The following is a 25944-nucleotide window of genomic DNA, read 5'->3' on the forward strand; positions in this document are numbered from 1 at the left end:
AGATATACTTCAGAGTAAGGGGATATTATTCTTCATTCATGAGTATGTATTTTAAACTCTAATGACTAATCATGAAGCTAATAAGATCTGAATCTTCATATCATAATAGGTCACTATACTACTGGTTTTATTCTGTTGATTGTCTTCTAGATGTTCTTATTTCTTACATGTGTCTGTTCAATAAATTTGTGCCTGCCATTACAGGTTGCAGTTTATGAAACCAGACTTATGAAATGGATAAATCCTGTTTGTTAAAAAGATGCATCAGAGCTTGCTCTATCAGAGACTTAAAACCACTGCCCACAGTTAAGGGACTGACAATCTGAGAGGTACAGCAGGATTTTCTTTTCTCGTATGATGCTGGTGAGATGCCGAAGTGCTTTGTTTATATGTAAGAGAATGCATGTTGTCTTTCTAGAGTCAGAAATTCTTATTTTTACCCTTCAGCCATTCATTATTTTAGCATTTGGTGTGGGATTTTAGGGCAATAAACAATCTGCATTATGGATCACATCTATAAAATTGGGGATCAATTGCAGCACATATTCCACTTGCTAAATATTACATACATATGTCATAAGTTTGTGCATGTGTATGGCCAATGGTTCTTTCACTACATAGGTTCTAAATGCATTCTAAATTTATGCTATATAAAAATGAAGGAAAAAAAAAAAAACCCACAAAATTATGGATTCCATAATTATTTTGTCCTAGGCAATATTCCAAGACACTGACAACTACTTATGCTATTTCTCTTACGGAGTCAGTAGTGTCAAACAAACCCTCAAAATAATAAGCTGTAGCTCATTTTCCCAGAACTGTGAAATTACATCTTTTTAATTTTCCTGTCATTTTTAAATCTCGATTTTTTGGGATTTTTTCTTAGCTATTCTCAATCTGTATAAATTGGATACGCATACCTATGTACTCTTCTATATTCACATGTGAGTATGTGAAAGTCTGTGCATAGTTCTTACTTTTCCATATACATATATTAATACCAGAGGAAAATCAATTCCAGTTGCACATATGTGAAATGTCTGTTTTTCATAGCCTGTCTGGCAGAAAATACTTTGTTCTGTTGGGACTATGATAACAGGGAGCTATATGAACTCTTTTATGTCTGCATGCATATTGTCAATCTTCCATTTACAATGATCTGTATTATACTTTATTATACTTATAATTTTGATCTTTCAAAGTTTTTTGATTAAAGAGGTTTTTCATGACAATTAAAAGTGGCCTAGTTCTTTAGTGGTTATATTAAATTCTAAGTATCAAATTTACTGGCAATGTCTTGCTTTCTAAGACAGAGACTGACTAGTCTGTAATTATAGTTTGTATAATTTCACCAGTTTTTCCCCACAAGAACTAATATGCAGACTTCATCTATAATGCTTCATTAATAACCTTATTAAAATAACACTTCAGTATTTGACTTCATTAATTTTTAAAATTTATTTTTTGTTATGATCTGTAAGGTGGAAAAGCATTTTTTATTTCTACACTTTGTGCTGAGAAAGGATACTGAAGATAGAGAAGTATGAATAAAGTCTGGCATTCAAAAAGTTTTAGTTTCTTAAAACAAAACAACAACAAAAGACAACAACCAACCAAACAACAACAAAACAACTAACCAGCCAGACAAACAAAAACTTGACTTCTTTAAGGTCATTTTGGAAATCTGGAGCAAACTAAGGTCTCAGATTCCAGACTAGTGGCCTCCACACAATGAATAATATGCTAGGCAATATACTGCTAGAAGAAATTACTGAAATCCCTCTAGGGGGAAAAAAAAAAAAAAAAAAAAAATCATATCCTTTTGGAAAAAGGGTGCCAGATGTATAAAAGTTTTAACCTTCATTCATTTTCCACTACTTCCATTGAGAATTGAAAGCATGTAGTATGTTGCAGGGCTGTTCACCTACATACTGGTCCTTAGAAATGCATGAGTGTTTTTTATTCTGCCAAATAAATGCATGCTGTAGGGCACAATCACTGTTCAAGCAGTCTTTATTCCAGGTCATCACTCATGTATTCGAACCACACATTTTTCTCCAAAATGAACTGGGAAATCGCTACCCAGTTTTTTCCTAACCCTTTATGAGAATTGGACATGTCACCTGATAAAAGATCAATTTTTCAAAACACTCCCATCCCAAAACTTCCTTGGAATTAGACACACTGTTTTTCATATTGAGTATGAGTTTGACTCTGTTACCAACAGAGAAATACTGACTTTTCATTTTTTCTTTCTTAAATTCAAATTGAGCATAGGAAACAATAAACACAAATGCTGAATTCAAGGTTTTGTAAATGTAAAAGCTTAGACATAAAAATAGAAGAGTTTTTACAATAATCTTATGAACTATTCTGAAGGTCAGTCTATTTTTTGTATGAGATGCCGATATACTGATTGTATGCCAAAGAACAATGCTTAATATGCATAGAATCTGTAGCCTCTTGGTTTTTACTGTTTCTAGGGATAAAAATTACATGAGAAACAATGTGCACTGAAGTGTAGAAATGTCTGGGACTCTTTCACTTTCATTTTGGGTCTGGTCTGTGTTTTAGAGGGACAGACTGTGAATTGTACATTGCATTGACAGACACCGTGACTGTGGACTATTACTAATATGCATACTCATGACTGTAATGCACTTTTCTCCTTGCCCCATGTTGCAGGCTGAGTAGCGAGACAGGTGACTGGGAATAGCTGCTCTTCCTTTGTATGCTGGGAAACAAAAGCTTCTCTCCAAGGTAAAGCCACTCTGCGCTGTTTTGCACTCCAATGACAAAAGTAACTAGGAATTTAATTTCTTTTTGAAAATCCCCTTTTTACATTACTTCCTTTGATGGTCTTCAAAAGGAAAGTCTTCAAAAAGAAGGTAAGAATCTTAGTCAAAGTGGGTTTATAGTAAGTTTACTTTGATCCATGGTCTCATTCTAAACAATAAAGAGCAACACAGAATCATCTTCATGCAAAGCAGTAATAACATACTTCAATGAGAAATCTACCTTCAAAACCTTTAGCAGCTCCAGCTGGCAACTGCAAATATTTTGGCACTGAGACCTCTGGAAAAAAAGGAGATAACAGGATGAAAAACTGCAAAAGAGGACTAGAAGTGGAATAATTTTCCTGTAAGTAGAAAAGTTTCCAAGGGTTAATCATACTGAAAACGGAACGTTTTAATTGTATATCTAATTTGCTGCCATCACCTCTCAAGATCAATATTTCCTATTTTTGAGTGACAAACTGTCCCCACAAAGCACAATAGAACACTTATTTTTAAATAAACAGAACAAAATTTTTAACTGCAATTAATGATGACAGACACTGCAAAGCTTTGCAGCTCTATTTCATTTCATAGCTGTTTAAAAATACAGATACCATAACTGTATCTGTAGACTGCCAATGGCCAATAGCCATCCCTACTGACTGCTGAAATACATACAGAAGTCATATTTTTGTGCAAAGAGTGCCGATTTTCCATGGAAAACTTGAAGATTCATAACAGTCACTTTTCCTGCACTGCAGTAGAAAGCTCTATTCAACCCAGAGTGGTGGACTTAGACAAAATATCCAAGACCCAAACATGCATTAAGGCCACCTTAACTATTTTCCTGAGCATTTACTTGTAGCCTGAAAATGATAATTTCCTCTCAAGTGTCATTAGCACAAGGAATAGGTACTACAATACACATCCCACAGAGGCTTGGCAAATACCTTATTAAAACTGTGTAGCCTCCACCTAATTAAGACCAGAGAGGTGATTTGTGTGCTCACTGCTCTGTCATTCTCTTCTCCATTGAAAATTTGTGTTCCAAAATCAAGGGCTTGGAAATTAGGAAACACTGCAGCTAAGTTTGTTTTGGTTCACAGTTACACGATTCCAAAGAATTTTTACCCTTGTTCCCGGAGGCACTTTCTTACCAGATCTTAGTGGCCCATGGGATTAACAGGTCTCAAATTCCCTTAAGGTCCTGTTACAAGTCCTCCAGTGAGGAGCATTTCAGGAAACCCTAAGTGTCTTTATTCTCTTCTCTTCTCTGTGGGTTTCTTCTGGAGTATAATTATTATTACTCAAGACAGCAGATGGAGAATTGAAACAGGTAATCAACCCCCAAATTTGTAGGCTTTCTGAAATGGCACTTGTAACTTTTTGTAGTGTATCTGGCAGTGATCAAGTGTGAAGCCATGAGTTTTATCTTCACTCAGTATTATGAAAAGAAAACGTGGAAAAGCTGCCCTGGAACAAGAAAAAAGGATTTTTTTCTCCCTTAAGACAACATGTGCAGTCTGAATATCAAAGACAATGAGTGAAAAAGAAGGAAGAGGATGCATAAACTCTGCTAACTTAAAGACATCTTGCAACATCTCACTTGGATAATTGGGTGACATCATTAACAAAACCCATAGATCATTTCCATTTCATGGGAAGATGGTATCATGGCAATGGAGTCTCAGCCCTTGTCATCCTTGGCTCCTGAAAATGATGAGGTTACTTCAGCCACAAGCCTCTGGACCACACTTCTTTGCCCATGGCAATGTCATGACTTCCACAAAAAACCTTCCTATGTGCCTATTGTGTTCACCCTGTTTTGTAAGGAATGATATGTATGGCAGCTATTGGTAAATTACGTTCAGCACAATACTGTTGCAAAAAAATCAGACTTCAAGTATTTGTTAGGGCTGTGCACTATTCTCTGCAGCTCAATGGGATTTAAAGTGGGCTCTCAGGTATTTTTTTAAATAGGAGGAAAAAAAATTAAAGGCCGCCTTATTATTAATTATTGCATGAAAAATGAAAATTGTGTTATAAAGAAAAGTCTCTGTAAAAAGTCTTTTCTTGATGCATCTCACTCAGTTACTTATCACGTGGCCCTAGAAACCTTTTTACATCTTTCATTCCATTAAAAATTCTTTCATCCCTTTCTCTCAAACATTTCAGCTGTGTTAGCAAAATGCTACAAACCATCCCTGGCCTGCTTTCTGTTGCTGTAGTATATTAAACTGGTCCTGGCTCTATAAATTTTCTTCATAGGCTTGGCCATATCTTTGTCTGAAATACTTTTCTGAAGTTTATGGGATCCTTAATTTTTCATGGATCGTACAGTTAGAATGAACTCTTGAGGTATCTATTTTGCCCTCCCAGATAAAACATTCCACATAATTTCTCTGAAACAGATTACACTTGGATGGACCTGCCCCAGGCTTATCTTAGAGCTCTGTGTAGCCTCCTGCAGAAATGCCGAGCAAATATTTTGATAAAATACTTTCCTCACTTTTCTGGACTCTTTCTTGCCTGTTGGCATTATTTCTGCTAGAATCTCAGTAGTACAGACCTGTGCAGCAAATTGCAGGGTTTATCAGTGGTGGCGGGGTGCCAGGACTGATGAGTGCTCTGAAGGTCATCACCTGCAAGAAATTGTAGCGTGCAGCATCTCTCTGCTGCACTCTTAAAAAGCTCTGATCCTGGAGCAAACTCTGGAATGCACAAACATGCCTGATTTACATATGCTTGCTTAATCTTGTGTCTAAAAATACCTTGGAACATGTGAACCACAGATAGATTGATTACGTTTCTATTTTACGTAAACAAAATCAAAACTTCATGAGGTTTTGGAAATTCTAAGTTTGTTAGAATATGCTTTATGAACTTCTCTTTTACTTCTGTTTTATTCTTCAAGAGTATGTATTTTACACATATTGACAAGCATAAAATTTTCATTTAAAATATAAGTTCACTGACTGAAATATCAATAAAAGGAAAATATACTTTTATTTCTAATTGCATTATTCTGTTACAAAGAGGCTCTGTGAAAATGTACATGCTTTTCTGGTGATTGAGTACATTGTGTTTCCAGCCTTGTATTTCATGGGGAAAGCTCTGCTCTTTCCATAGGAAAAAAAAAAAAAAAAAAAGGAAGTTGGCAGAAGAACATGTTCTAGAATAGAATTATTCCACTATCAAATGAATGTGAGTTTCCAACGATTTCTGTGTGTGCGTGTGGAATAGAGCCCTGTTATAGCAGCTTTTTTATTGCAGAGCTTTAAAAATATGACTCATGGGTGTTTTGTCAGTGGAAATATTTATAAAAGATGTTAGAGTATTATTTGTTTTCAAATTGTCTCTTCACTCTGGTTTCAAATGTTTATATGCAGATCACATTCAAGAATCTCTTGATTCAAATCATCTGAACACAGTACAGTGTGGATAAAAAACGTTTCATCGCATTTTTTTTTTCACCTTTCCATGTCATATCTGTTATAGAACAGAGTCCATTTTTCAAAATAATGTGTGTTACTGTAGAAGTCGAATTTAAATACTTTTTTCTTAAATATGACATCAGAAAAGCATGTAAATGCATCAATAAATGCAAACTTTTCAAGTTAAATATATGACTTAAAACCTTTTTGTTCAAAGGGTAAATTAATAATAAGACTATCACTACCACTGACCAATGAGTAATTGGAATAAAGTCTTCCTGGAAAAAAGTAACAACAAAATAATTCATAATATAATGAATGTTATGATGTATACATAAATTCATTATGCATGTTGAAGTGAGAATTTTATTCATTATTAAACATGACAGTAACATCCAAGTACACAAAATCAAAATCTAAACCTCTAAACTTCAGAACTTATAGCACAAAGTAAAGATTTTATTTTTTACAGGTGGACTACTGCAAGTGCTCATAATATTGACTGAAGAAAGGACACATTAAAAAAATCAGAAGGGGAAGGAAAGGGACATGGAGAGAAATACACCTTTCATATTCATGGATGTACCCAGATTTTCTAATTCAACCTGTTTTTTAAACTTTGTAGAACCACTGGGTTTGGTGATGGAATGAAGAAAGGATAGTTAATTTCTGTTTATTTAATGGAACTCTTTTTCTTAGTCCTCTAATACATTAAATAGTGTTTTATATCTAACAAAGCATTAAACAAATAAAAAATCTTTTGAAATTATAATTTGGCAGTATATTTTTATGCCACTTCTATCACTGTTTTTCACTAATGTTTAACTGATGTTTAGAGCTACAAAGACATATTTAATTTATGGTAATATTGCTGCTTGTCATGAAAAATGAACCCGAAGTATTTGGTAGAATATGTCCAAAAGTAAATAAACAGTAAGGGACTCTGTTTCTTTGTTTGTTTGTTGTTTTTGTTGTTGTTGTTGGGTTTTTTGTTTTGTTTTGTTTTTTACTAGACATAGCTGTTTCCATGGTTTTCTACTTTTCAAAAACCCAACATAAAGTAGAATGACATTTACAGCAGGTTGGTACTTACTGAAAGTTTGGCCAATCTTGTTTGGGCACTCCGTATGAGGCACTTCTTAAGAGTGGGTCTTGTGGTGAGGTTAGACTGTGACTGAAAAATCTGTATCACTTTCCCAAAATCTGTTGTGATTTTAGGATGGCTCATAAATAGAAGAAGAGATCAAAATTTTTAGTCAAAATGTCTGCTTAATTACTTTATTTCTCTTGGAAATATTTTTAAATAGAAGACTTTTTTATAAAGTTCAAATAACATTTTTTTTCAACGGAAAAAAGGTTTACTGTAAATGTGTTTAACTGTTTTTTTATTCCACCCCCCCCCCCCCCCCGCCCCCAAAGTATAGACCTAACTTTCTCTTCAACATTCTGCTGAATTTCAGATTACTCTATAAACAACAGTTAACAGATAAATCCAAGTTCAGCTAGACAGGGGGTCTATATATTTTTAGAAATATTATAAGTAGAGACTGAACAAAATAATAAGAAAATAAAATGTTTTCCCAAAGATAAAATATATTTAAAATTGAATGTTTTTTAAATGCTTTAATTAAAAAATGGAAATATATTTCTAACCAAATGTAAACCTTTTCTTCTTGGTGCAGTAATGGCCTGTGCTTATCAGCACCTGAAACAAATAAAAATAGTACTTGATCCTAGGAAAACTGTTGACACATTTCATCAAGAGATCACTAATGCCTTTCCTTTTAGGGGAAGCTCAGGGAAATGAAACCCTTTCTCTGCTCACTGTAATTTCAATATTTTCAGTGTTTTTATTTCAAAGTCTATGACCATGTGCTCCATCTCCGTGGTCATGCAGCTTTTAGTTGAGAATAACTTCCAATTAAATGCATTTACTTGACAAGGGTCCCTAATCAGAAGAAAAAGTTTGAGGCACCAAAGCTCTTCGTTTTCAAACCACCACAAGGAATACCAGTGAGTTGGTAAGCGTTCAGTGTTCAGTTGAGAAAGAATGAAAAAGGCAAATTGTAGCAAAATTCTAAGTTGTATTAATCTTGTAAGCCAAAGATTTTTATCGCAAGGTCACTGAATTAAATAACCTGAAGACATGCATGTCTCTCAGAAACTGAGTACAACTTGTTTCAACTGCTTTTTGCAAGCAGATGTGATCCTGGTACTTTACAACAACTGGAAAAGGGTAAAAACAAATGTACAGTTCCAGTTATTCAAAATTAGACAACAGAAATAATGGATCTTAAGATCTTGCAATATCTTGTTAAATGATATCCAGTTATGGTAGATGACAGAGCAAGCTTTCCCAAGAAAAAGCAGCTGACATTATTGGAGCACAAATGGATAAGAACAACAAGTTCATATGGAGTCTTAAAAACTACTCAATGTAAAGAAGTTGTAGTGATAAAGTTCCAATATTTTATTCAGCCTGAGACTCAACACGTCATGGAAATTTCTGTAAGGATTCCAATACTACTGAGAGCCTGGTGACAACAGGTAACAAAATGGAGAAGGCAAAGGATCTGTTTGCTCATTGTAATGCCCGTGCTTGGAATTTGGCATAGCTTCAGACTGTAAAAATACGATTATTGTATGTGACAACCCTTTGGAGGTTTAGCAAACTATAAAATTTAATTCAAATTACACAACCAAGATGTTATTTTGCAGGCCAAAAAAAAAAAAACAACAAACCCAAAAGAGTCATGATGATGATATAAGGAATTTGACCAAAAGGATAGCATATGTGTGGAGGAGAAGTGGTTTTAATTTCTGAGCTGACTAGAACAAGTCACAATAGGAAAACTTGGACGCATACAAAGAAAGAATTTAAAATGATTGTTTGAACTGATTGCAAAATGTTATGAGTTTTAAAAATCACCTTCTTTCATACCTAGTTATATGGAAAAATTCCAAAGATGGTAGATCTTTAAAATGCAAGTTACAGGAAAAAAGACAGATCTTATTTGTCTACTCTCCCAAAATCCAGAAGTAAGATATCAGGCAAAGCTTAGCACCTTGTAATTCAAATGGCAGAATGGGCCTGCAGTAGGAGGTTTTTCAAAGTACAATTTCAGATTATGTATGCAATGAGGATCACTCATAACTTGATATGTTATGCTAGAAGAGCTCCAGCTACAGAATCTTTGGCAAAGAAGCAAGGCTAAAAATCTGTGAAGGGTGTAATTTCTGAACTGCCACAGACATTTTGGCAGGAATGATTCATCAAGGGCAAATCCACCAAAAAGTTGTCAAGTTAGGAATTTTTGAAAGTGCCTGAGATTCCAAGGAAGAGGAAAGTTCCAAAGAAAGTGTGTCTGACAAAACTAGACACTCAAGTTTATCAAAGTATTTTATGACATTTTTCCTCGGCTCATAAATACCTTTCCCAATGTCCAGCATTCAGTCAAACTTTGAACAGAGGAGTTATTATAGAGAAGAGAATTATAGAAGATCTGGTCATTCTGGTCATAAACTTAATAGAAACATGCATGCAGTCATGCTTTAGATGAATGGCTTTAAATGCAGCTTTGATTGGCAGATTTCATAACTTTATTCGTGTTTTTCCTGTCATGGTTTGTCTGATTCCGTGCGTGAGGAAGGTTCTGGGTAACGGAAAGGGGGAAGTGAGATTGAGACCTGAGTTGAAGGGTATCATTCAGCACTGTTTCAACCAGGGAAATGAGTCCTGGAAGAGGTCGTGTCACAAGAGGCAGTCCAGCGTGCTCAGCTTTTCTGCAATTGAGTGCTCTACGTGCAGCTGGTCAGCAAATAAGCATTGGTAAAGGGACCAGAGTGAAGGCAATGCATGGCCAGTGCAGGAGATGTGGCCCAGGCCAACATCCAAGGAACAGGAGCCCAGATTCACACACAAGAGTGTGTGAGGCTCGACAGGTTGTACCTGTAGCAAGACAGTATGAGCTCACAAGAAGATTGTTAATGTCAGATGAGAAATATGTATATTTGTTCAACCAAACAGCTACAGTGTCTGCGTTCAAAAGCAACAAAGGCAGTATAACAACGGGCCTGGTGGCACTGGTAATGAACGCTGTTTGTGGGTGTATTTAAATACGCTCTTCGTCATAACGATCTGTGTCTTTGATCCACAATTTAGCAATCATGACTGAACTTGTATATGATTTTACATGTTTATGAGGGGAAAAAATTATCATTTACAGCTTGCAGATGTTGAAGAATCCATTTCAAGACACTCATCAGGAAGACTAGCCTCTGAACCTTTTTTCTGTTTTGTTAATTGTTCTTTCCCCCCATATTTAAAAGATTAATATTTGAACAGTATTTTGCTATGTTTAAACTTGTCCACTGTTAATAAAGTGAGATAATGATCCCCTGTTCCAAAAAAGTATTTTTATATTTAGAAATTAAGTCCAAAATGCCAGTAAACTAACCAAGTGAAATGAGTAGCTAGTAATATAAAAGCAAAAATTTAGGGTTTTACATGTGCAAGGATTTATGAGAATTCCTTACATGTTTTTGCATCTGCATTACTGTAGCCTGTATGTTTTGCTGAACTATGGCAGCATCACTGTACAACTTGTGTATGTCTTTGAAGTTTGCCTTCTGCAAGAAATGCATGCAAAGGGAATCCTCATAGATCCTCTGTGATCCAGTTACTCCAAACTACCTTAGACTGATCAACTTTGGTTCATGCACTTACTGAAATGCAACTGTTATTTTTTCATACCATTTGGAGGTAGTTTTACAACCCTTTTTATTACCTGTTCCTATGTGTACTACCAGCCACAAGGCAGCACCTCTGCTGATTGAAAATCAAAAGTTGTCTGAAGTCCTCAAAGTTGCAGCTGTAAAATCAGCAAAACCCAAAATCAGCAGAACTGCAATTTCATTGCCTCTGAATAATCATGGCTTCCTCACTGCATTGGATTTAAAAACCAAAAAGAATTGTGTGTGACACTGGAAGATGCCAGGTTAAGCACTGGTTGTATTATTTTGATGGAAAATGTTTACTGAAACCACCCATGCCATTTAAAGAAGTTTAAAGCAGTTCATCGTTTGATCTTATCTGCACCTGTAGGTGTCAACAAAGATAAATCATTGCATTCAAAATGAAGGCAAGAGGAACAAACCTTGCAAGATTTTTGAGTGAGCACTCCCTTGAGCTAGTCAGTGCTCAAAATATTCAGTGATTTGCAGAGACCTGCCTTCCAGAACTGGTCCCAAAAAGACCTCTAAACCAAATATGCTTCTATTTCCACATCTTTCAGTTAACAGGCACCTGGTGCACTGAAACAATATTCCATGTTTTACAGCTTTGGTAGGGATCAGGTCCTCAGAAAATGCAAACTGGAATTATTCCCTTCACTTCAGCAGAGTTGTCCTCATTACTAGCAGATCTGGCATTATTACTTTTTTTTGTAACTGCATTCTCAGCATATGCTGTACTTAATTCCTACTGTTTATTGCACCTTGTAGGTTTGCTCTAAGCTGGAAAATAGTTTTTAGTCAGAATCTTTGAAAGCCTGAGAAGAGAAACGAAGAGAAACAAAGGGAAATATGATGTTACTGGAAGATGAAGTCAGAATACTGTCTTCTTGCATTACCATTACTCCCATATTAGCAGCCTCAGTGCACAAAGTGTCAGTACAGGCAGGGAGTGCTCAGCGGCCGTCGCCTCCCGCGCTGCAAGAAATGTCTGGGGATGCCAGCCGTGGGTGGAGGGCTGCTGGACCAGCACACACTGCTCTGGTGGTGTAGGCATTAATTACAGTCATTATGGTAATCAGAGGCAGATGGAGGTATTACTGAATAAGAGGTTCTCTTTTAAGTACCATGGGCGCAGAGGTAACAGCAGCTCTGCCCAGAGCTGGCCAGGTCTCAGAGTCACTTTTCAGCTAAAATGCTCTTGGCTTCCTGCCCTATTATTCCTAAGGGAGCCAGAAATGATCTTCCCTTTTGGCAGGCAACATTAAAGACTGTCTTCTGGGCCTTTACGTGAGCTTCAGATTAGCCTTGTGAGGTCACTTGGGAATTAAAGCCAGGTCCTGCTTTTAAGTTGCAAGGATGACAATGCCAGGCCTTTTCTGAAAGGAGTGGGGTCACTGAGGTAGGAATAATTGTGATGTATTTATAGTGCATGAGAAATTCCTTGCTGTAGGAGAAAAGTTCCAGTTACAGAAGTAGTCTTTTCAGGCCAAATGGGTGTTTGTAGAGCTTTTTGAAAACTGCATTTCAGTTTTTAAAAAGGTGAGACAGAATTATTAGGATGGCGTAGTGCTGATTGCTTGTGAAGCTGAGAGATACATACTCTAGAGCTCAGATTCTGGCTCAGAAAAAAACATACATATGCAATGTAAGTATGATAATGCAGTTCCTAAACAATAAAGCACCAAAATACATCGTTAAATATGGATCAACAACAACAAGATTAACTGACTTTTTGCTTACTCAAAAACCTGATTGAACACCCGAGTGAATACACAGCTGAACAGTTTCTTTATCAGTGGTGGGGGTTTTTTTTCTTTGCATTGTTATAAAAAGTTTTGTTTTGCTTGATGTCCCTGATGAAATAGAGTGGTTTTTCCCAGGAAATGAATACACAAAAAGTAAGAACTCAGATGCACAATCCTGTATCACAAATATGTGACAAAGGCATAGTAGAACTTAACTGATTGGAGTCACCATAAAAATAAATATGATCAAATTATCTAAGGAAAATGTGACCAATCCCAGTACCTTTTTAATCTTCAAAATGATGTGTAAGTAATTGATGAATAAAACGTGACCAATCCAGGTATCTTATGCAATTTTATGATAGTTGTAAAGATAAATTTTTTTTAGCACTACAGACATAATCAAAAGCCTAACTCCTATCTCTAGTTGTACACAACATTGGAAAGGTGACCTTTACACTTCTTTATCTACCCTACCACACAGTAAATATGACTAATGGATACGTAAGGTATTAGACACAAAGTACCGGATATGATAGGTCAAAAATGTTGTAACCTTAGAGTATTGCTTCAGTTATTGCAGATATATTGCAGTCATTTGGCTTATTCTAACAGATCACGTTTCAAGTATATGTCACAGCGAGCAGTACCATGCTGTTGAGTTAAGGAGGCCAGGTAATTGTGAGAAGAGACAAGAAATCAGCTTTTAGCTCTACTCACATCTTCTCGGCTGACTTCTTATTTATCTGCTCTTTAGACCATAGTTCATAAAAACAATTGCATTTGGGTTTATTACCCAGGCTAAATCATCATTAAACTTAGAAGAAATGTTTTCTGCTAAACAGAGGAAAGGTTTTCAAATGGAGGAATAAAACCCAAAACCTAGTTCTCACTTTACAATGAAGAGAACAATGAATTTATGGGTTTTAGGTTTTCAGGGCTTATTAGCTCCTATATTAGGGAGATAAAATCTGTTTTAAAGGGATGACTATCTGATTTACAGGTAAAAATTATAATTATGATGCAATTGATAGATATTTAGCAAATAGCTGTTCAACTTGGTAAGAAGGTATAACCCAAAAAATTTAATGCCTTTGAGCCTTTCCTAAACTGCATTTTTATCAAGCTGAAACAAAAAGGAGAAACCCAAGCTAGTAAGTATTTAATTTCAGCTTTAAATGGCATAAATAATATGAAACTCTTATTATTTACATCAGTTTTCAACCCCTATCTAAAATGAAGAAAATCAGTTTTAAGCTTTTAATGGTTCTACAATGCATATTTCAGGCCTTACCCTGATGTCCTAAATCCTATTTTCAGAAGCAGGTGCTTTCCATACAGACACCTAAACAAAGACTTGTCTTTCAAGGGCATCTGGTATCTCCTGACTCCCGGAGTGAGGCACCCATGGCCAGATTTTCAAGTTCTTTTCATTGCTGTAAAACAGGTCCATGCTAACAACATATACAGTCAAAGTGAGCCACCTACTACTTAATTCAGCAGAGCTACTTGAGATCTGCAATGAGATCAGATTCTGGCTCTTGATGTCTGTTTGCTCCTATGAGCAAAAGCAGCTTCAGGATCCAAATTTCTTTTGAATTTCTGTTTTGAACTGGTTTTTTTCCTGATAAAAAAGGAAACCTCTGGATGTTGTGTTTTGATTTCAGTCCCTCTTTCCTTTGTAATTTTCTGTGAGTCTCTGAGGTCTAATAATAGAGGAACCTTTCCTCCACAGATATCATCAGCTTTCTTTTTCACTTGGATGAGCTTTTTCATGAAACCTAGTGTTCTACCCAGTCTGAGATTTCTGTGCTTGCATTGGGCTGAACTGGATCATGAATTCACGGACTAGTGGTGGGGATCAATTAGAGTCATATAGAAATGACATGATCATGTAGACTCTGTTTCCTGAGGAAATCAGGCTAAAAGTAACAAGAAAAATCTTATTTTCTCCTTCTCTAGTAATCAGCTACCCAAGTGTGACTGAGTACAGTGTGCTAATAATTTCTAGAAATATAGCACAAGAAAATCTGAGATAGAAGAGTATTTTTCTTGCCTCACTTCTCAGTGCTGTTTAAGACATTAACTTTTTGACCCTGACCCTGAAATTTTGCCTGCAGATTTTTATTTACTGTCCCATGAAATATTTTCCTTGGTAGCATGTAGTATAAGTAAAGTGGGATTTGATGAGGAACTAGGACTGAAATAGGGTTTTTCCAACCTGAAAGGTGTTATTGTTTTGCTCAGTCTAGTGCTACAAGAGGAAGTGCTATGAGGCCCTGCTCTCTGTTGCTGCTTCTGCTTTGGAGGCATCAGTTCAAAGACTCCAGGGCTGGTCTCTGCAAAACACGGCTCAGGCCATGGGGGTCTTTGCCTTTGTTTTACTGACTGAACTGGTGGGATTGTAAGCTCAAACCAAACTCGTTTGCCTTCTTTTGAGGTCTCTTTGTACCATTTCTCTGTAGCAATGGACTACGTGAACCTTCCCTTCAGAGTGCTGCAGATTTGGCTGTGGAAGACAGATGTTTGCTAGTGACAGAATGGTATAGCTAGTGAAAATGGTATAAACAACAACAAAAAAATACTTTGTTTAATGAACAGACTTTGCATAAAGTAATCTAGCAACTAACCAAACTAAACAGCTTTAGTTACAGAGAGGAAACAAATGTGTTTGTGGTACAAAAGATATCTTGTGAATCTTTCCCTTGGGCACAAGTTCCAACCCACTTGTTATTTCAAGAGAGAAAGAGATCTTTCTCCATCACTTTCAGGGCTCTTCCTCCAAGTCCCTTTTGGCAACCATATGTTCACCATTCAGGAATGTTTCTGCTGTGATATTCTTCAGTCCAGTTTCCCAGCTAATTTATCATTGATTGAATGATCCTCTTTAAATTTTTTCTTATTAAAAAAACCCCACATTCTCCTATTAATATAATTTTGTGTTTCATCAACATTAAGACATGGTATACTCATTCCTTCATTAAGATAAATAGTAGAGGAAAACAATTATTTTCCTTGAGCTGCTGATGTATGAAAACCAGAACAATTCTGTTTTCTGTAGAGCTGAAAGCTTTTTTAAAAAAACCCCAAAAGCCAACAAAATCTAACAAACAAAATCTCTTCCTCCCCCAAAACAAACAAACAAACACCACAAAAAGACAAACAAACAAACAAAACAAAACAAAACAAAACAAACAAAACAAAAACCAACAAACACCTCCCCCCCCCCAAAAGAAAAAAAAAAAAAAAACCAAAAAAACCACGTTTCAGTTCTTGGTCCAGATTTCCATGGAAAAATGATTAAACTTCTTTTTTTCTTTTTTTTTCTTTTATTTTTTTTTCCCCCCCAGAGTGTAAGCAGATCTAGTAAGTACAGATATAGCTTTTGCTGCTCAATATAGCATCTTTCTTACAAATTTCATTGCTGCACAATGTTGTTTCAGTTTGATCTGCTGCTGCCTTCAGCAGTTTCAGTACACACTTGTGCTTTGGCTGTAGCTCCCCATTCTATGGTACTCTTACCACAAGTTCTAAGTATACACAGAATATAGTGTGATGTCAAAGATTTTTCAATCTAGGCTAAAGTATGAGAGACAGCCTGCTGGGGACCCAGCACTTTGAGAGCTGTTTTTCTCATGTTTACATTACCCAGAACTGTATCCTGCCCTTCAGAAACTAGGTGAAATCTTTCTGATTCCTTTAGTTCATTATTTATCAAGAAAAGTGGGTTTGCCTGCCTGGGTGGAGTATTCATTAGAGTTTGTAAAGCCTGCTTTGTTTTAGATATGTGTGTTAGTGTAAGTCATATCTCTTAAGAATGTGACTTTTGGCAGTGTTTGATACTGGCAAGAGCCCTAATGTGATACAGAATTGGCAGGAATGCTTTTGCTGGTATGGAATATACTCAGAGGCCTGGAATCAGTAAAAACGGCTAGAAATGCTTTTGCCAGCATTACTATATTATTAAGTATTTTCTAGCATAGACCTGTCAGAAGACCAGTTTTCACCCCCACACTTCTCTTGGTTATTAATTGTTATTTTATTGGGAGGAATGTCCAAGCTGCTACCTCATGTGTAAATATCTTTGGCCTGAATATTTTCTACCAGGGAGGTTTTTCTACCATTTGTGGGAAGGGAAAGGGGCAGGGGAAGAATAATATATTTGACCACATCTGAGTGTATTGTTTATATCCAGAATGTCCTGACATTTAACTTTTTTCTCCTCTCCCACAGGCAACCAAAAATCACAGTGTAGTGACCACAGATAATTTGTGTTGGAAATAATTATAGAGGTAACTGTCACGTAGCCTGCGGTTAATGGTGCCCCTCTTCTAATGTCTTGATGGGCAAGAAGTTTGTATTTGTTTTCTTGGGAGATTTAGGAACACCTGAAACAAATTGGATGAGAATGATACACAATGTACAGTGAGGCCTCTGTATTTCCCATTCTTCTGATAAGAAATGCAGGTCCAACCTCTTTGCCCCGACTATTCCATCTGCTGCAAGCAAATAAAAAATATGTTTACACACAGAACCTAAGTGTGCCCTTTGACCCTACAGTCATTGCTAGGTTTAGCCATCAAAATGTGCAGTTATTTAAATACAAAATCAGTGAAGGGGAAAGCACATACTCTAATCAGACAAGAAGCGAGGACATTGGTGCCACTTCCCATGCATGTTATGTTACTTCATGCTGGCATGTGATTGTTTATGTTCCCAACATTTCCAGGATCCTGCCGCCACTACCAGTAAGGTTGCAAAAGCTAAAGTATGTGGCTTGGTGTCATTCACCCACCTCCAAAGTGAGGTTAAGTATCCTGTGGTGTTGCCTTTGCTCTGGAGCTGGCAGCTGCTGGAGACCAGCTCTACTGCTATTGCTGCACTTTTTCTGGGCTCAGATGGACTGACCCGCGACATCTGGATTTCATCTAGGTCTTACCGTGTACATGCCCTCCCAGCTTCCAGACTTCCCACATTGGAATTATTCTTTCTCATTCATCCCTCTTCTGTTCCAAGACATTTCTCCCTAAATTCCATTAATTTCAATGAGAAATATATCTGAGAAGTGGGTAAAAGATAGGGGAAAAAAAAAAAAAAAAAAAAAAAAAAAAAAAAAGAAAAAAAAAAAAAAAAAAGCCAGGTGAGCCTGTCAGCATCTGCTATTGGTTTTGTCTGTGTGTACAGCATGTGTGTACAACCAGTGCAGTTAATTAAACCCATGAAAGTGCCTATTAACTGTCCAGACGCTATTTAGCATTCCTAAGGCCTAAGAATCTAAATCTCTTTCTGGAAGACTTTGCTCTGAAAATGAGTCAAACTGCAGAAAACTTCAGTGTCTCATCAAATGATGTTCAAAAAAAAGCTGTTGAAAAGTCTGGGTTGAAGAATCTGGGTTTCTGAGGAGCCTGGAAATGAAAGCTGACAGGTCAGAACTGTTTCTAGAGTTGTAGCAGACTATGCAGTGCTGTCTTTTAAATATCTGGTTTAGATGCCTTCAAGGTAAACTTTATTATGCAACAAGAGGTGGCAGACATTAATAAATATGTGGGAACTAATAGATGGTCACCCTTGTAGGGAAAACCCATATAGACTATGTTAATACTTGGGCCCTTCTGTAGTTAGGACTTTTCCAGTGCCTAAAGGGATGCTACAGGAAAGCTGAAGAGGGGCCTTTTAAAGGAGCATGTAGGGATAAGATAAGAGAAAATGGCTTTAGATTGAAAGAGAATAGGTTTAGACTAGGTATTAGGAAGAAATTCCATGCTGAGAGGGTGTCCTGGGGTGACTGTGTATCCCCAATTGTCTGTTGGGTGCAGGGGGGAGGGCAAGCGCGGTTTGTTTTTCCCCAGGAAAACTCTGCTCATCGGAGTGACCTTGAAGCGGGGGAGCTGGAACACGGCAAGACGAAAGAAGCTCTGTTGTTTTTTCCCCGGCAGTTAGTTAGTTTAGTGCTAGCATAGTTAGACACTGTAGAATAGCTGAAGCTTTTTGCTTTTTTTTTCTTTTTCTTTTTTTGGCCTTTTTTCCTTCCTTTTTGCTTTTTTTGTCCTCTCCTCGGAACTGTTCCAACCTCTCCGGACTAAGGACCTGGGGAAGCACCGGGGGCCTCCACGGGGGACTCACCCCACCAAGACCAGCCCTGCCCATCTCCTTTTCTCCCAGCGTCAGCAGAGACGGAGCGGTGGAGCACAGTGACGACCCTCGAGGAGACTTTCTTTAAGTTTGTTATCCCTCCGTAAGCGGCACGAAGCTCTTGTCATCGGGTATTGTGCTGGGAGTGCTTTGCCTGTTTAATAAACAGGTTTTTTCCACTTCTCTCTGAGGAAATCTTTTTTCCCCGAACCAGTTGGAGGAGGGGAGGGGGGCCCCGTGGGAGGGTTTCTCCCAAAATCTGCCTGAAACCACCACAGAGGGTGGTGAGGCACTGGAACAGGTTGTCCAGAGAAGTTGTGGCTGCCCCATCCCTGGAAGTATTCAAGGACAGGTTGGATGGGACTTGAGCAACCTGATCTAGTGCAAGATGTCCGGCCCAAATCATTTTATGGTTCTGTAGTTTTATGAGACCCAGAGACCAACTCAAATCTTGTAGTGCTTTATGTGAGTCACCAGGGTCCCAAATGCAGCTTCATGGGTTCTAAGCAATTTTCTACCTGAGAAACAGCTTGGAGGGATACTATTTTAATTGAGTTTTGATTCATCCCTGTAAAAAGGGATATTAAAAGTCATCAGCCTAAACTTAAAGCCTTTTTGTTTAAGGTAAAATACCGCTAATATTTTTTAAATTATTCTTTACTCAGAAGAATGGACTGCTAGAAACATCTAGCTCTGAAAATACTTCTACTTGTAACCAACATTTCTTTTATGAGGTAATGGTCCATTCAGAGAAATGAAGCTTAGGAAAGGTATCTTACCTAATCAGAAATTTTAAAAAGTAGTCTGAGATAACAGAAAAGGGATTGAAATTTAGAGTTTAGGTAGCCAAGATCTTAATTTATTATTAGATTATGCTAGCATGACAGTGAGTTTCAACTGGTTTGGGTTGTCATTGTCATTAGAATTAGACACACATGATAGACAATACTTACCTTAAGAAAAATCAAAAAACCAAGAAAATGAAACACATAACAAAAATTAAATATTTGCTTTCTTAGTAGCTCTGGTAAGCCACTAAATGTCACTGAAAATTTTTCTCTTCTCCTCCTGGTGTCTGACAGAGTTTATCTGTCCTACATTTTCTATTTCCAGATCCTGATTTTCCAACATATGCCTTTAGAGAAGCAATGGTAGTAGAAATCACCTAATTTTTCTGTAACTGGCAGTTTTAGCACAAAGTGAATAACCATGTTATATTACTCTAACATCCTGCTTCTGACAGAAGGATAATGCTCACTCAAAAATCTGTCTGGTTGCTTAAATCATCTGGAGATGGGGCATCCCTTTTTTCATCTTTGTCACATACAGTGATGTGGGAAAGGCTGTTTTCTGGGTTGGGTGGGAGAGAAAGCGTTCAGTTCTCTGAATGGTGCTGTAAGGGATTGAACATTTAGTGGAAATAGCTGGCCATTTCAACTTCATTTTTTTTCAGGATGAAACTATTTGCCAAGTTTCACCCCACTTTGCTGTCAGATCAAACATAACCAGTTTGCTTATTTGGTGGAAATTGCTCACCAATTAACACTATTCATAAACACCCAGGATTCTGCCTTTCTCCTTTTTTTTTTCTATCCTGTCTGAGTTACACTTCAACTTTTTGGATGTGGGTTTAGCAAACCTGTGAAACCTTTTCCCATGAAAAGGTGGTTTCAGCTGTGAGCCTTAAGTGCCATAAATCCACAGGTAGCAAATAAAAACAGGATAGGCAACTCATCCCTTCTCCAAGTCCCTGTGACCTTCCTGGCACATGTTTTCTTATCTCTCTGCTCCTGTAACCTTTGTCCTTCTAAACTTTATTCTATGAAATTCTTAAATCACTGAAAAAAATCCCCTGCAATAGAACACATAGGAAAATTTGCTATTTCCTGAAGAACACGGGGCAAAAAAAGAACATTTTCCTCCTGACCCTGCTAAATGTCTCTGTATTCCATCCTCTGTAGATATGCTAGGCCACTGCCACCCCTCCTTCACTTGCTTCCTTATATCCAGTTGTCTGATTCTCTGACATACACAGAGATGCCTAAACCGGTCATACAGGTTCGAGCAATTTCAGTCACTGTATTCGCTGCCAGTAAATCTAATTATTTCTAACTTGACCTTAATCAAAAGGCCACTCTTTGAACTCTTCCCAGCAATTCAGAATGTCTGCAGTGTGGTGTGTGAAAGCAGAAAATGCTCAGTCTGTTCCAGTGGCACACAAAGAGCACATGCTTCCTTCTTCTCCTCTGCTTATCTCTCCCCCCTAAGGTGAAACTTCCACACCACCTCTCCTGGTTTCAGGTGTAATCATAAACCAGCTCAAGGCAATTATGGGTAATGTAGTCCCATGGTTCACGCCTGTCTGTTTGAACAAGAGGTGCCAGGTTCCTGCCAGACTGCACATTCCAGCAGGCATTGCTCAGCACTCCAAGGAGGGAGGCTCTCCAGGTGTGCTCCAGCACCACCTGAACCCTGAGCACGCCAGAGTGTTTCAAAGCCAGAGCAGGAATAAGTGCTCCTTCAACAGTACTGATGTCTTGAACAAAAACATAATTTGGATCTAGGGAAAAGCTCTTAGTTTCCAGAATGGTGAGTTTGCTTTCTTTTCTTTCAAGTATCTTTTGCTGCTTACATTTAAAATACATTGAAGGATATGAAATATCAGCGTAGTTTTTTGCTTAGTACTATTGCATCAGTCCAATACTATTTTTTGGCTATTGCTAGTTCCAGGTACTACTGGAGAAGCTGCGGAGCTTATGTACCTTTTGAATTGCATGATATCCTACCCTAGGGTGACTAGGGATGTGTGGAGAAAGGCACTTGATAAGTGCTGGTTATTGTCTTTGCTGAGAGCATAAATAATGGTGAACCTCCTAAAATTTTTAATCAGTCTTAAACTTGCCTCCTCTGTCTTTTTACTCCTGTGAAATGAGCTGCTGTAGATCTATGTGTGTGTGTGTGTGCACATGAACTTCTGTGGGGCTTGGTTTTTTTGCTGGTTGATTGGTTGGTTTGGTTTTATTGAAGCACTATATGAGCTAAAACTGTCCACACATGCAGCTGTTGGGTTGGCCTCCGGCGCTGTGAGCTGGCAATCAGAATGGTGAACACCCCCTAACAATCCTCCCTGCGAACAAGGCAGCCATTACAAGTCAGAAAAAGAGTTTAAAGAGCACATATACTTCTAAACAATAAAATGTTCATTCCCTATCAAAAGAATCCTTGAGAGATAATACCTCTAGTCTAAATGGAGACAAGACCTATCATGCTGACATACCTTGAACCAACTGCCTTTATGGCTAAAAAATAACAAGTGGAGCTGGCCAGTCTTTATAAAAGTAGAAAGATTTAAGTGAAAGGTAAAAAAAGAAACAGTTTTTTTTTTTGTTCTTTTCCTATCTGTTATTACCACTTAGCTAATACTTCTTTTTTTTTCATATGGATGTATTTTTTTTAAGAAGGAAGATCAAAATTTTAACAGCTTGGGAATAGTTTTTGACTGGCATTATTATGAAAGGGAAAGAGGTGTCCTCCTGAGTAACTGATACAGGGAGAGAAGAAGTGAAGGAATTATTCCTACTGGGTAGATCTTGGGAGGCCCAGATTGACACACTGGAAACGCTTTCCTTGGCTCAAAATCATGTGTTTGACAGTATTTAATATAAAAGGTTTCAATACTGAACTTATACACTGAAAACTGTTGCACAGTGTCTGTGTTGGGTGGGACATACAGAATGGGATTAACAGCACAAGTTCAAGCTGGTTATTGATGTGTTAGAATCCAGAGGATGGCGTTTGCCTTGGGTACATTAAACACAAGGGATACCTACATTTATATTCAGTAAACTACATAGTACAACAATATCCTGTGGAAGTGTGTTCAACAGGCTAATAACAGAGACTCATGGAATCAAAGAATTGCCTAGGTAGGAAAAGACTCTAAAGAATATGAAGTTCAACTATTACACCAGCAGTGCCACGTCTGCCACTAAACCATGTCCTTGAGAGCCACACCTACAAATCTTTTAAATACCTCCGGGGATGGTGACTCCACCACTTCCATGGACAGCCTGTTTCAAGGCTTGACAACCATTTTGGTGAAGAATTTTTACATACTATCCAATCTAAATCTTACCTAGCACAACTTGAGGCGATTTCCTTTTGCCTTATTGCTTGTTAGCTGGGAAAAGAGACTGACCCTCACCTCATTACAACCTCCTTTTCAGGTAGTTCTAGAGAGCAATAAGGTAACCCTTGAGCCTCCTTTTCCCCAGCCTAAACAACAGCTCCCTCAGCTGTTCCCCAAAGTACTTGTGTTGTGCACCCTTCATGAAGTTTTTCACCCATCTTTGGACTTGCCAGAGCAACGTATTTTAATAGAATGTTTATTTAGCATTTCAATATTTGGTTTAAGTTCTTGTGCTGTCTCACTTCCTTGTCTTTCTCCTGTTATTATGAGAATGGCTAATTGTGTTCAGTTGCACAATTTTTGTTATTCAATGTTTTTGTAACTCTTTATCATAGTGATTTCCCCCTTTGGCCTAGGAATATTTGTGTTTGGTGGACTATCTGCAAGAGATTTCTATGAATTATGTTCAAGGGGAAAAAAACTCCAAACCTTTGATGATCACTGTCTCTGAATTTGGATGCCATTCCTCTCTATTTTTCAAAATAGATAAATTCAAGGTCATTGAGAAACGACATGTGTTCATGCTACTGTAAACTTTGGCACAAATCCCGGCAGGAAAGTCCACCCTTGAAATAAAGATACAAAACTTGTGGAACAAACACCAAAAACTGATGCAGTGCAAAAATATAAATCACACTGCTGTAAAAGTCAAAAGACTGGCTTTTTTTTTGACAGAACAGCCAATTAGTCAATTGTGGCGGAAGTAACAGTCAGTCTAATCTGATGATCTCTAGTGGATGTCCTCCTGTCTGAAGAGCTGAGCTCTGAAGTAGTGGCAGCTGTAGCTCATCATATTTCTACACCATAAACATGGTGCATACTTGTAACAAAATTTGTAAAACAATAAGCGTAGTTCTGCCTGGAACTATGAGCTCTTCTATCACTTATCCCACTGCATAGAATTGTAATTTACCTCACAGATCCCACAATGGGAAATCAAACACGATTTGGAAAGATAAAAGCTACTTGAATATCATCCCTTTCCTGATGTCCCATATACTGCTGCTATTTCCAAATGTTTAGTGTAATTTTACCTTAGATTTTTTTAACTTCTGTGGAAGTCTTTTCTTCTCTTGCCCTCTTTCTGGAATTATTTTCAGTTCATCTCCCTCAAGTCTGAAAATTCAGGAGAAAATAGTTGGGTTTTTTTCAGAAACTGAATTCCAGAGTAAAGGTGATATCCTATAGTAATGGAAAACATGTACTTCAATTAGCCCTGCAATATTTTACCATTTTTTCATCTTCTCAGTACAGATGAGTATCCCATTTAAATTTCTGCACATCCTTTTTAAACTGCCGAATGTCATGCTTAAGCTTTTCCTAAGAAACTTCAACTAGATTAGAAATCAATGTTTATGAGTAATTTCAAATTGTTCCTTTGAGAGCACCTCTTCTTATCTACAATAAACCTAATCTCATGTTGTCTGGTTTATTAGGCTTTCTTGTAGTTCTTCAAAGCCTACTCTAGTAGTAATAATCTCAGTAATTTTGGTTTGTGAGCAAACACAGTCAAATCACTCTCCACTGACTTTCTCCTTCCACCCTCCAGAATTTCCTCAAAGCACCTATTGTGTGCTTCAATACGAGGGGCCACTGCTCCACTGCATCCCTACCAAGGAGCTGTGGTGAAGATGAATTGGGGTTTTGAAACACTGAAGGCATCAGAAAGCTGAAACGATTGTATAGCTTGTGGCAAGGGAGGTTTTGGGCTCTGGTTTGGTGTCCTTTTGGTGTCCTCCAAGAAGAAGTTTTTAGGTTTAGAGGTACATGAAATTTTACAGGAGGCATATACTGATTAATTACTGTAAGAGTAGGAGTCCTTTTCTTGTGCAGCTGAACTTCACCTTGTAAGCTAGCCTGACCAAGGAGAAGATGGCTATTTAGCTGAAAACTATATTGTATGCTGCCTCTCCCTTGCTGTCTGAGTGACTCTGCAGGCTGAAATGCACTGGAATCCCACAGCCCAGAAGAGAATATTTGAGGCCTTATGTGTGGGATATGTATTTTTCAACAAAAGACTTTAGATGGCAATTATTTGAGTCCAAAATGTAAAGAGTAGACTATGTTACCATTTTCTTTAAGTCTTCATAGCAAAAGGATCTTTTTGAATTATTAGAGGAAGTTTGCCTTCACTGGAGACTCAACATACTTACAAATCTTTGTATTCTTCTTTGTTTCACACCTGTGAGATGGAAAGCTGCCACTTTATTTTGGGTAACTCCTTGAACTCTATTTAAGCTCAGTAATGGCTGTGTGCTGCAGAATGGGGTAGTCGCCTTTCTCATTCCCAGCCATTGATTCCTGCAGGCCAGCACAGAACACTGAGTCATTGTGCCTGGACCAGCTCCTGGTGAGACCAGATAAGCACCAGTGTTGATGCAAAGGAGACATAGTACTGCTGTTTTCTGGAGCAGCCAGACAGCCAACCAGTCAGATGGCATCCCTAAGACCAAGCTTAGCCTCAAGCACGGTGCCACATGATCTCATTTATTTTCTAATACTTTGAAGACTTGGGAGACTTGACCCTTCTTCTATTCCAGGCTTGCTCTGAACTAATTCTTTAATCTCTCTCTCTCTCTCCGTGGAGGCGTATAATATTTCCTTGCATTAAATGGGAGTTCACAAGTATTTAAATTGATTAAAATTATTCTAAAGCATATTGGTTTATACTTTAATCTACACTGACCTCTAGTTAGATATAATGATATTATTTCAGGTTTCGTCTTTACCTGCTAATAACTGCCAACAGCCTTGCCTGCCCATTGTGCCAGACATCCTGTGATCATGCTAAAGGAAGCAGCTCCTTTCCCCTGGCTGAATAAGCTGTATCACAAAACATTCATGTAACAACTTGACAAGGAGTTGTTCAAGCTCTCACCTAAGCCTACATCTGTAAAACATCCCAAAAGTTCGGATATGTATTTAAATTGGGA

At 37.6% G+C, this 25944-nt stretch overlaps 1 protein-coding gene and 1 long non-coding RNA gene across 2 annotated transcripts in view; both read left to right on the forward strand.

Annotated features, from left to right (window-relative positions):
* The first annotated feature begins 200 nt into the window (after nt 1-200).
* Nucleotides 201-6797, forward strand: LOC120756114 (uncharacterized). Its single transcript, XR_005702026.2, has 3 exons — nt 201-329; nt 2686-2760; nt 6684-6797. It is a non-coding gene; the product is annotated as an uncharacterized LOC120756114 (long non-coding RNA).
* A 3143-nt stretch (nt 6798-9940) lies between these two features.
* Nucleotides 9941-25944, forward strand: part of MACC1 (MET transcriptional regulator MACC1) — a 43175-nt gene continuing 27171 nt past the window's right edge. The window contains exon 1 of the mRNA XM_040061092.1: nt 9941-10297. Coding sequence (XP_039917026.1) covers nt 9941-10297 — 357 coding nt within the window. The remainder of the gene's footprint in view (nt 10298-25944) is intronic.

This window comes from Hirundo rustica, chromosome 1, assembly GCF_015227805.2.
Source record: "Hirundo rustica isolate bHirRus1 chromosome 1, bHirRus1.pri.v3, whole genome shotgun sequence".
NCBI lineage: Eukaryota > Metazoa > Chordata > Aves > Passeriformes > Hirundinidae > Hirundo > Hirundo rustica.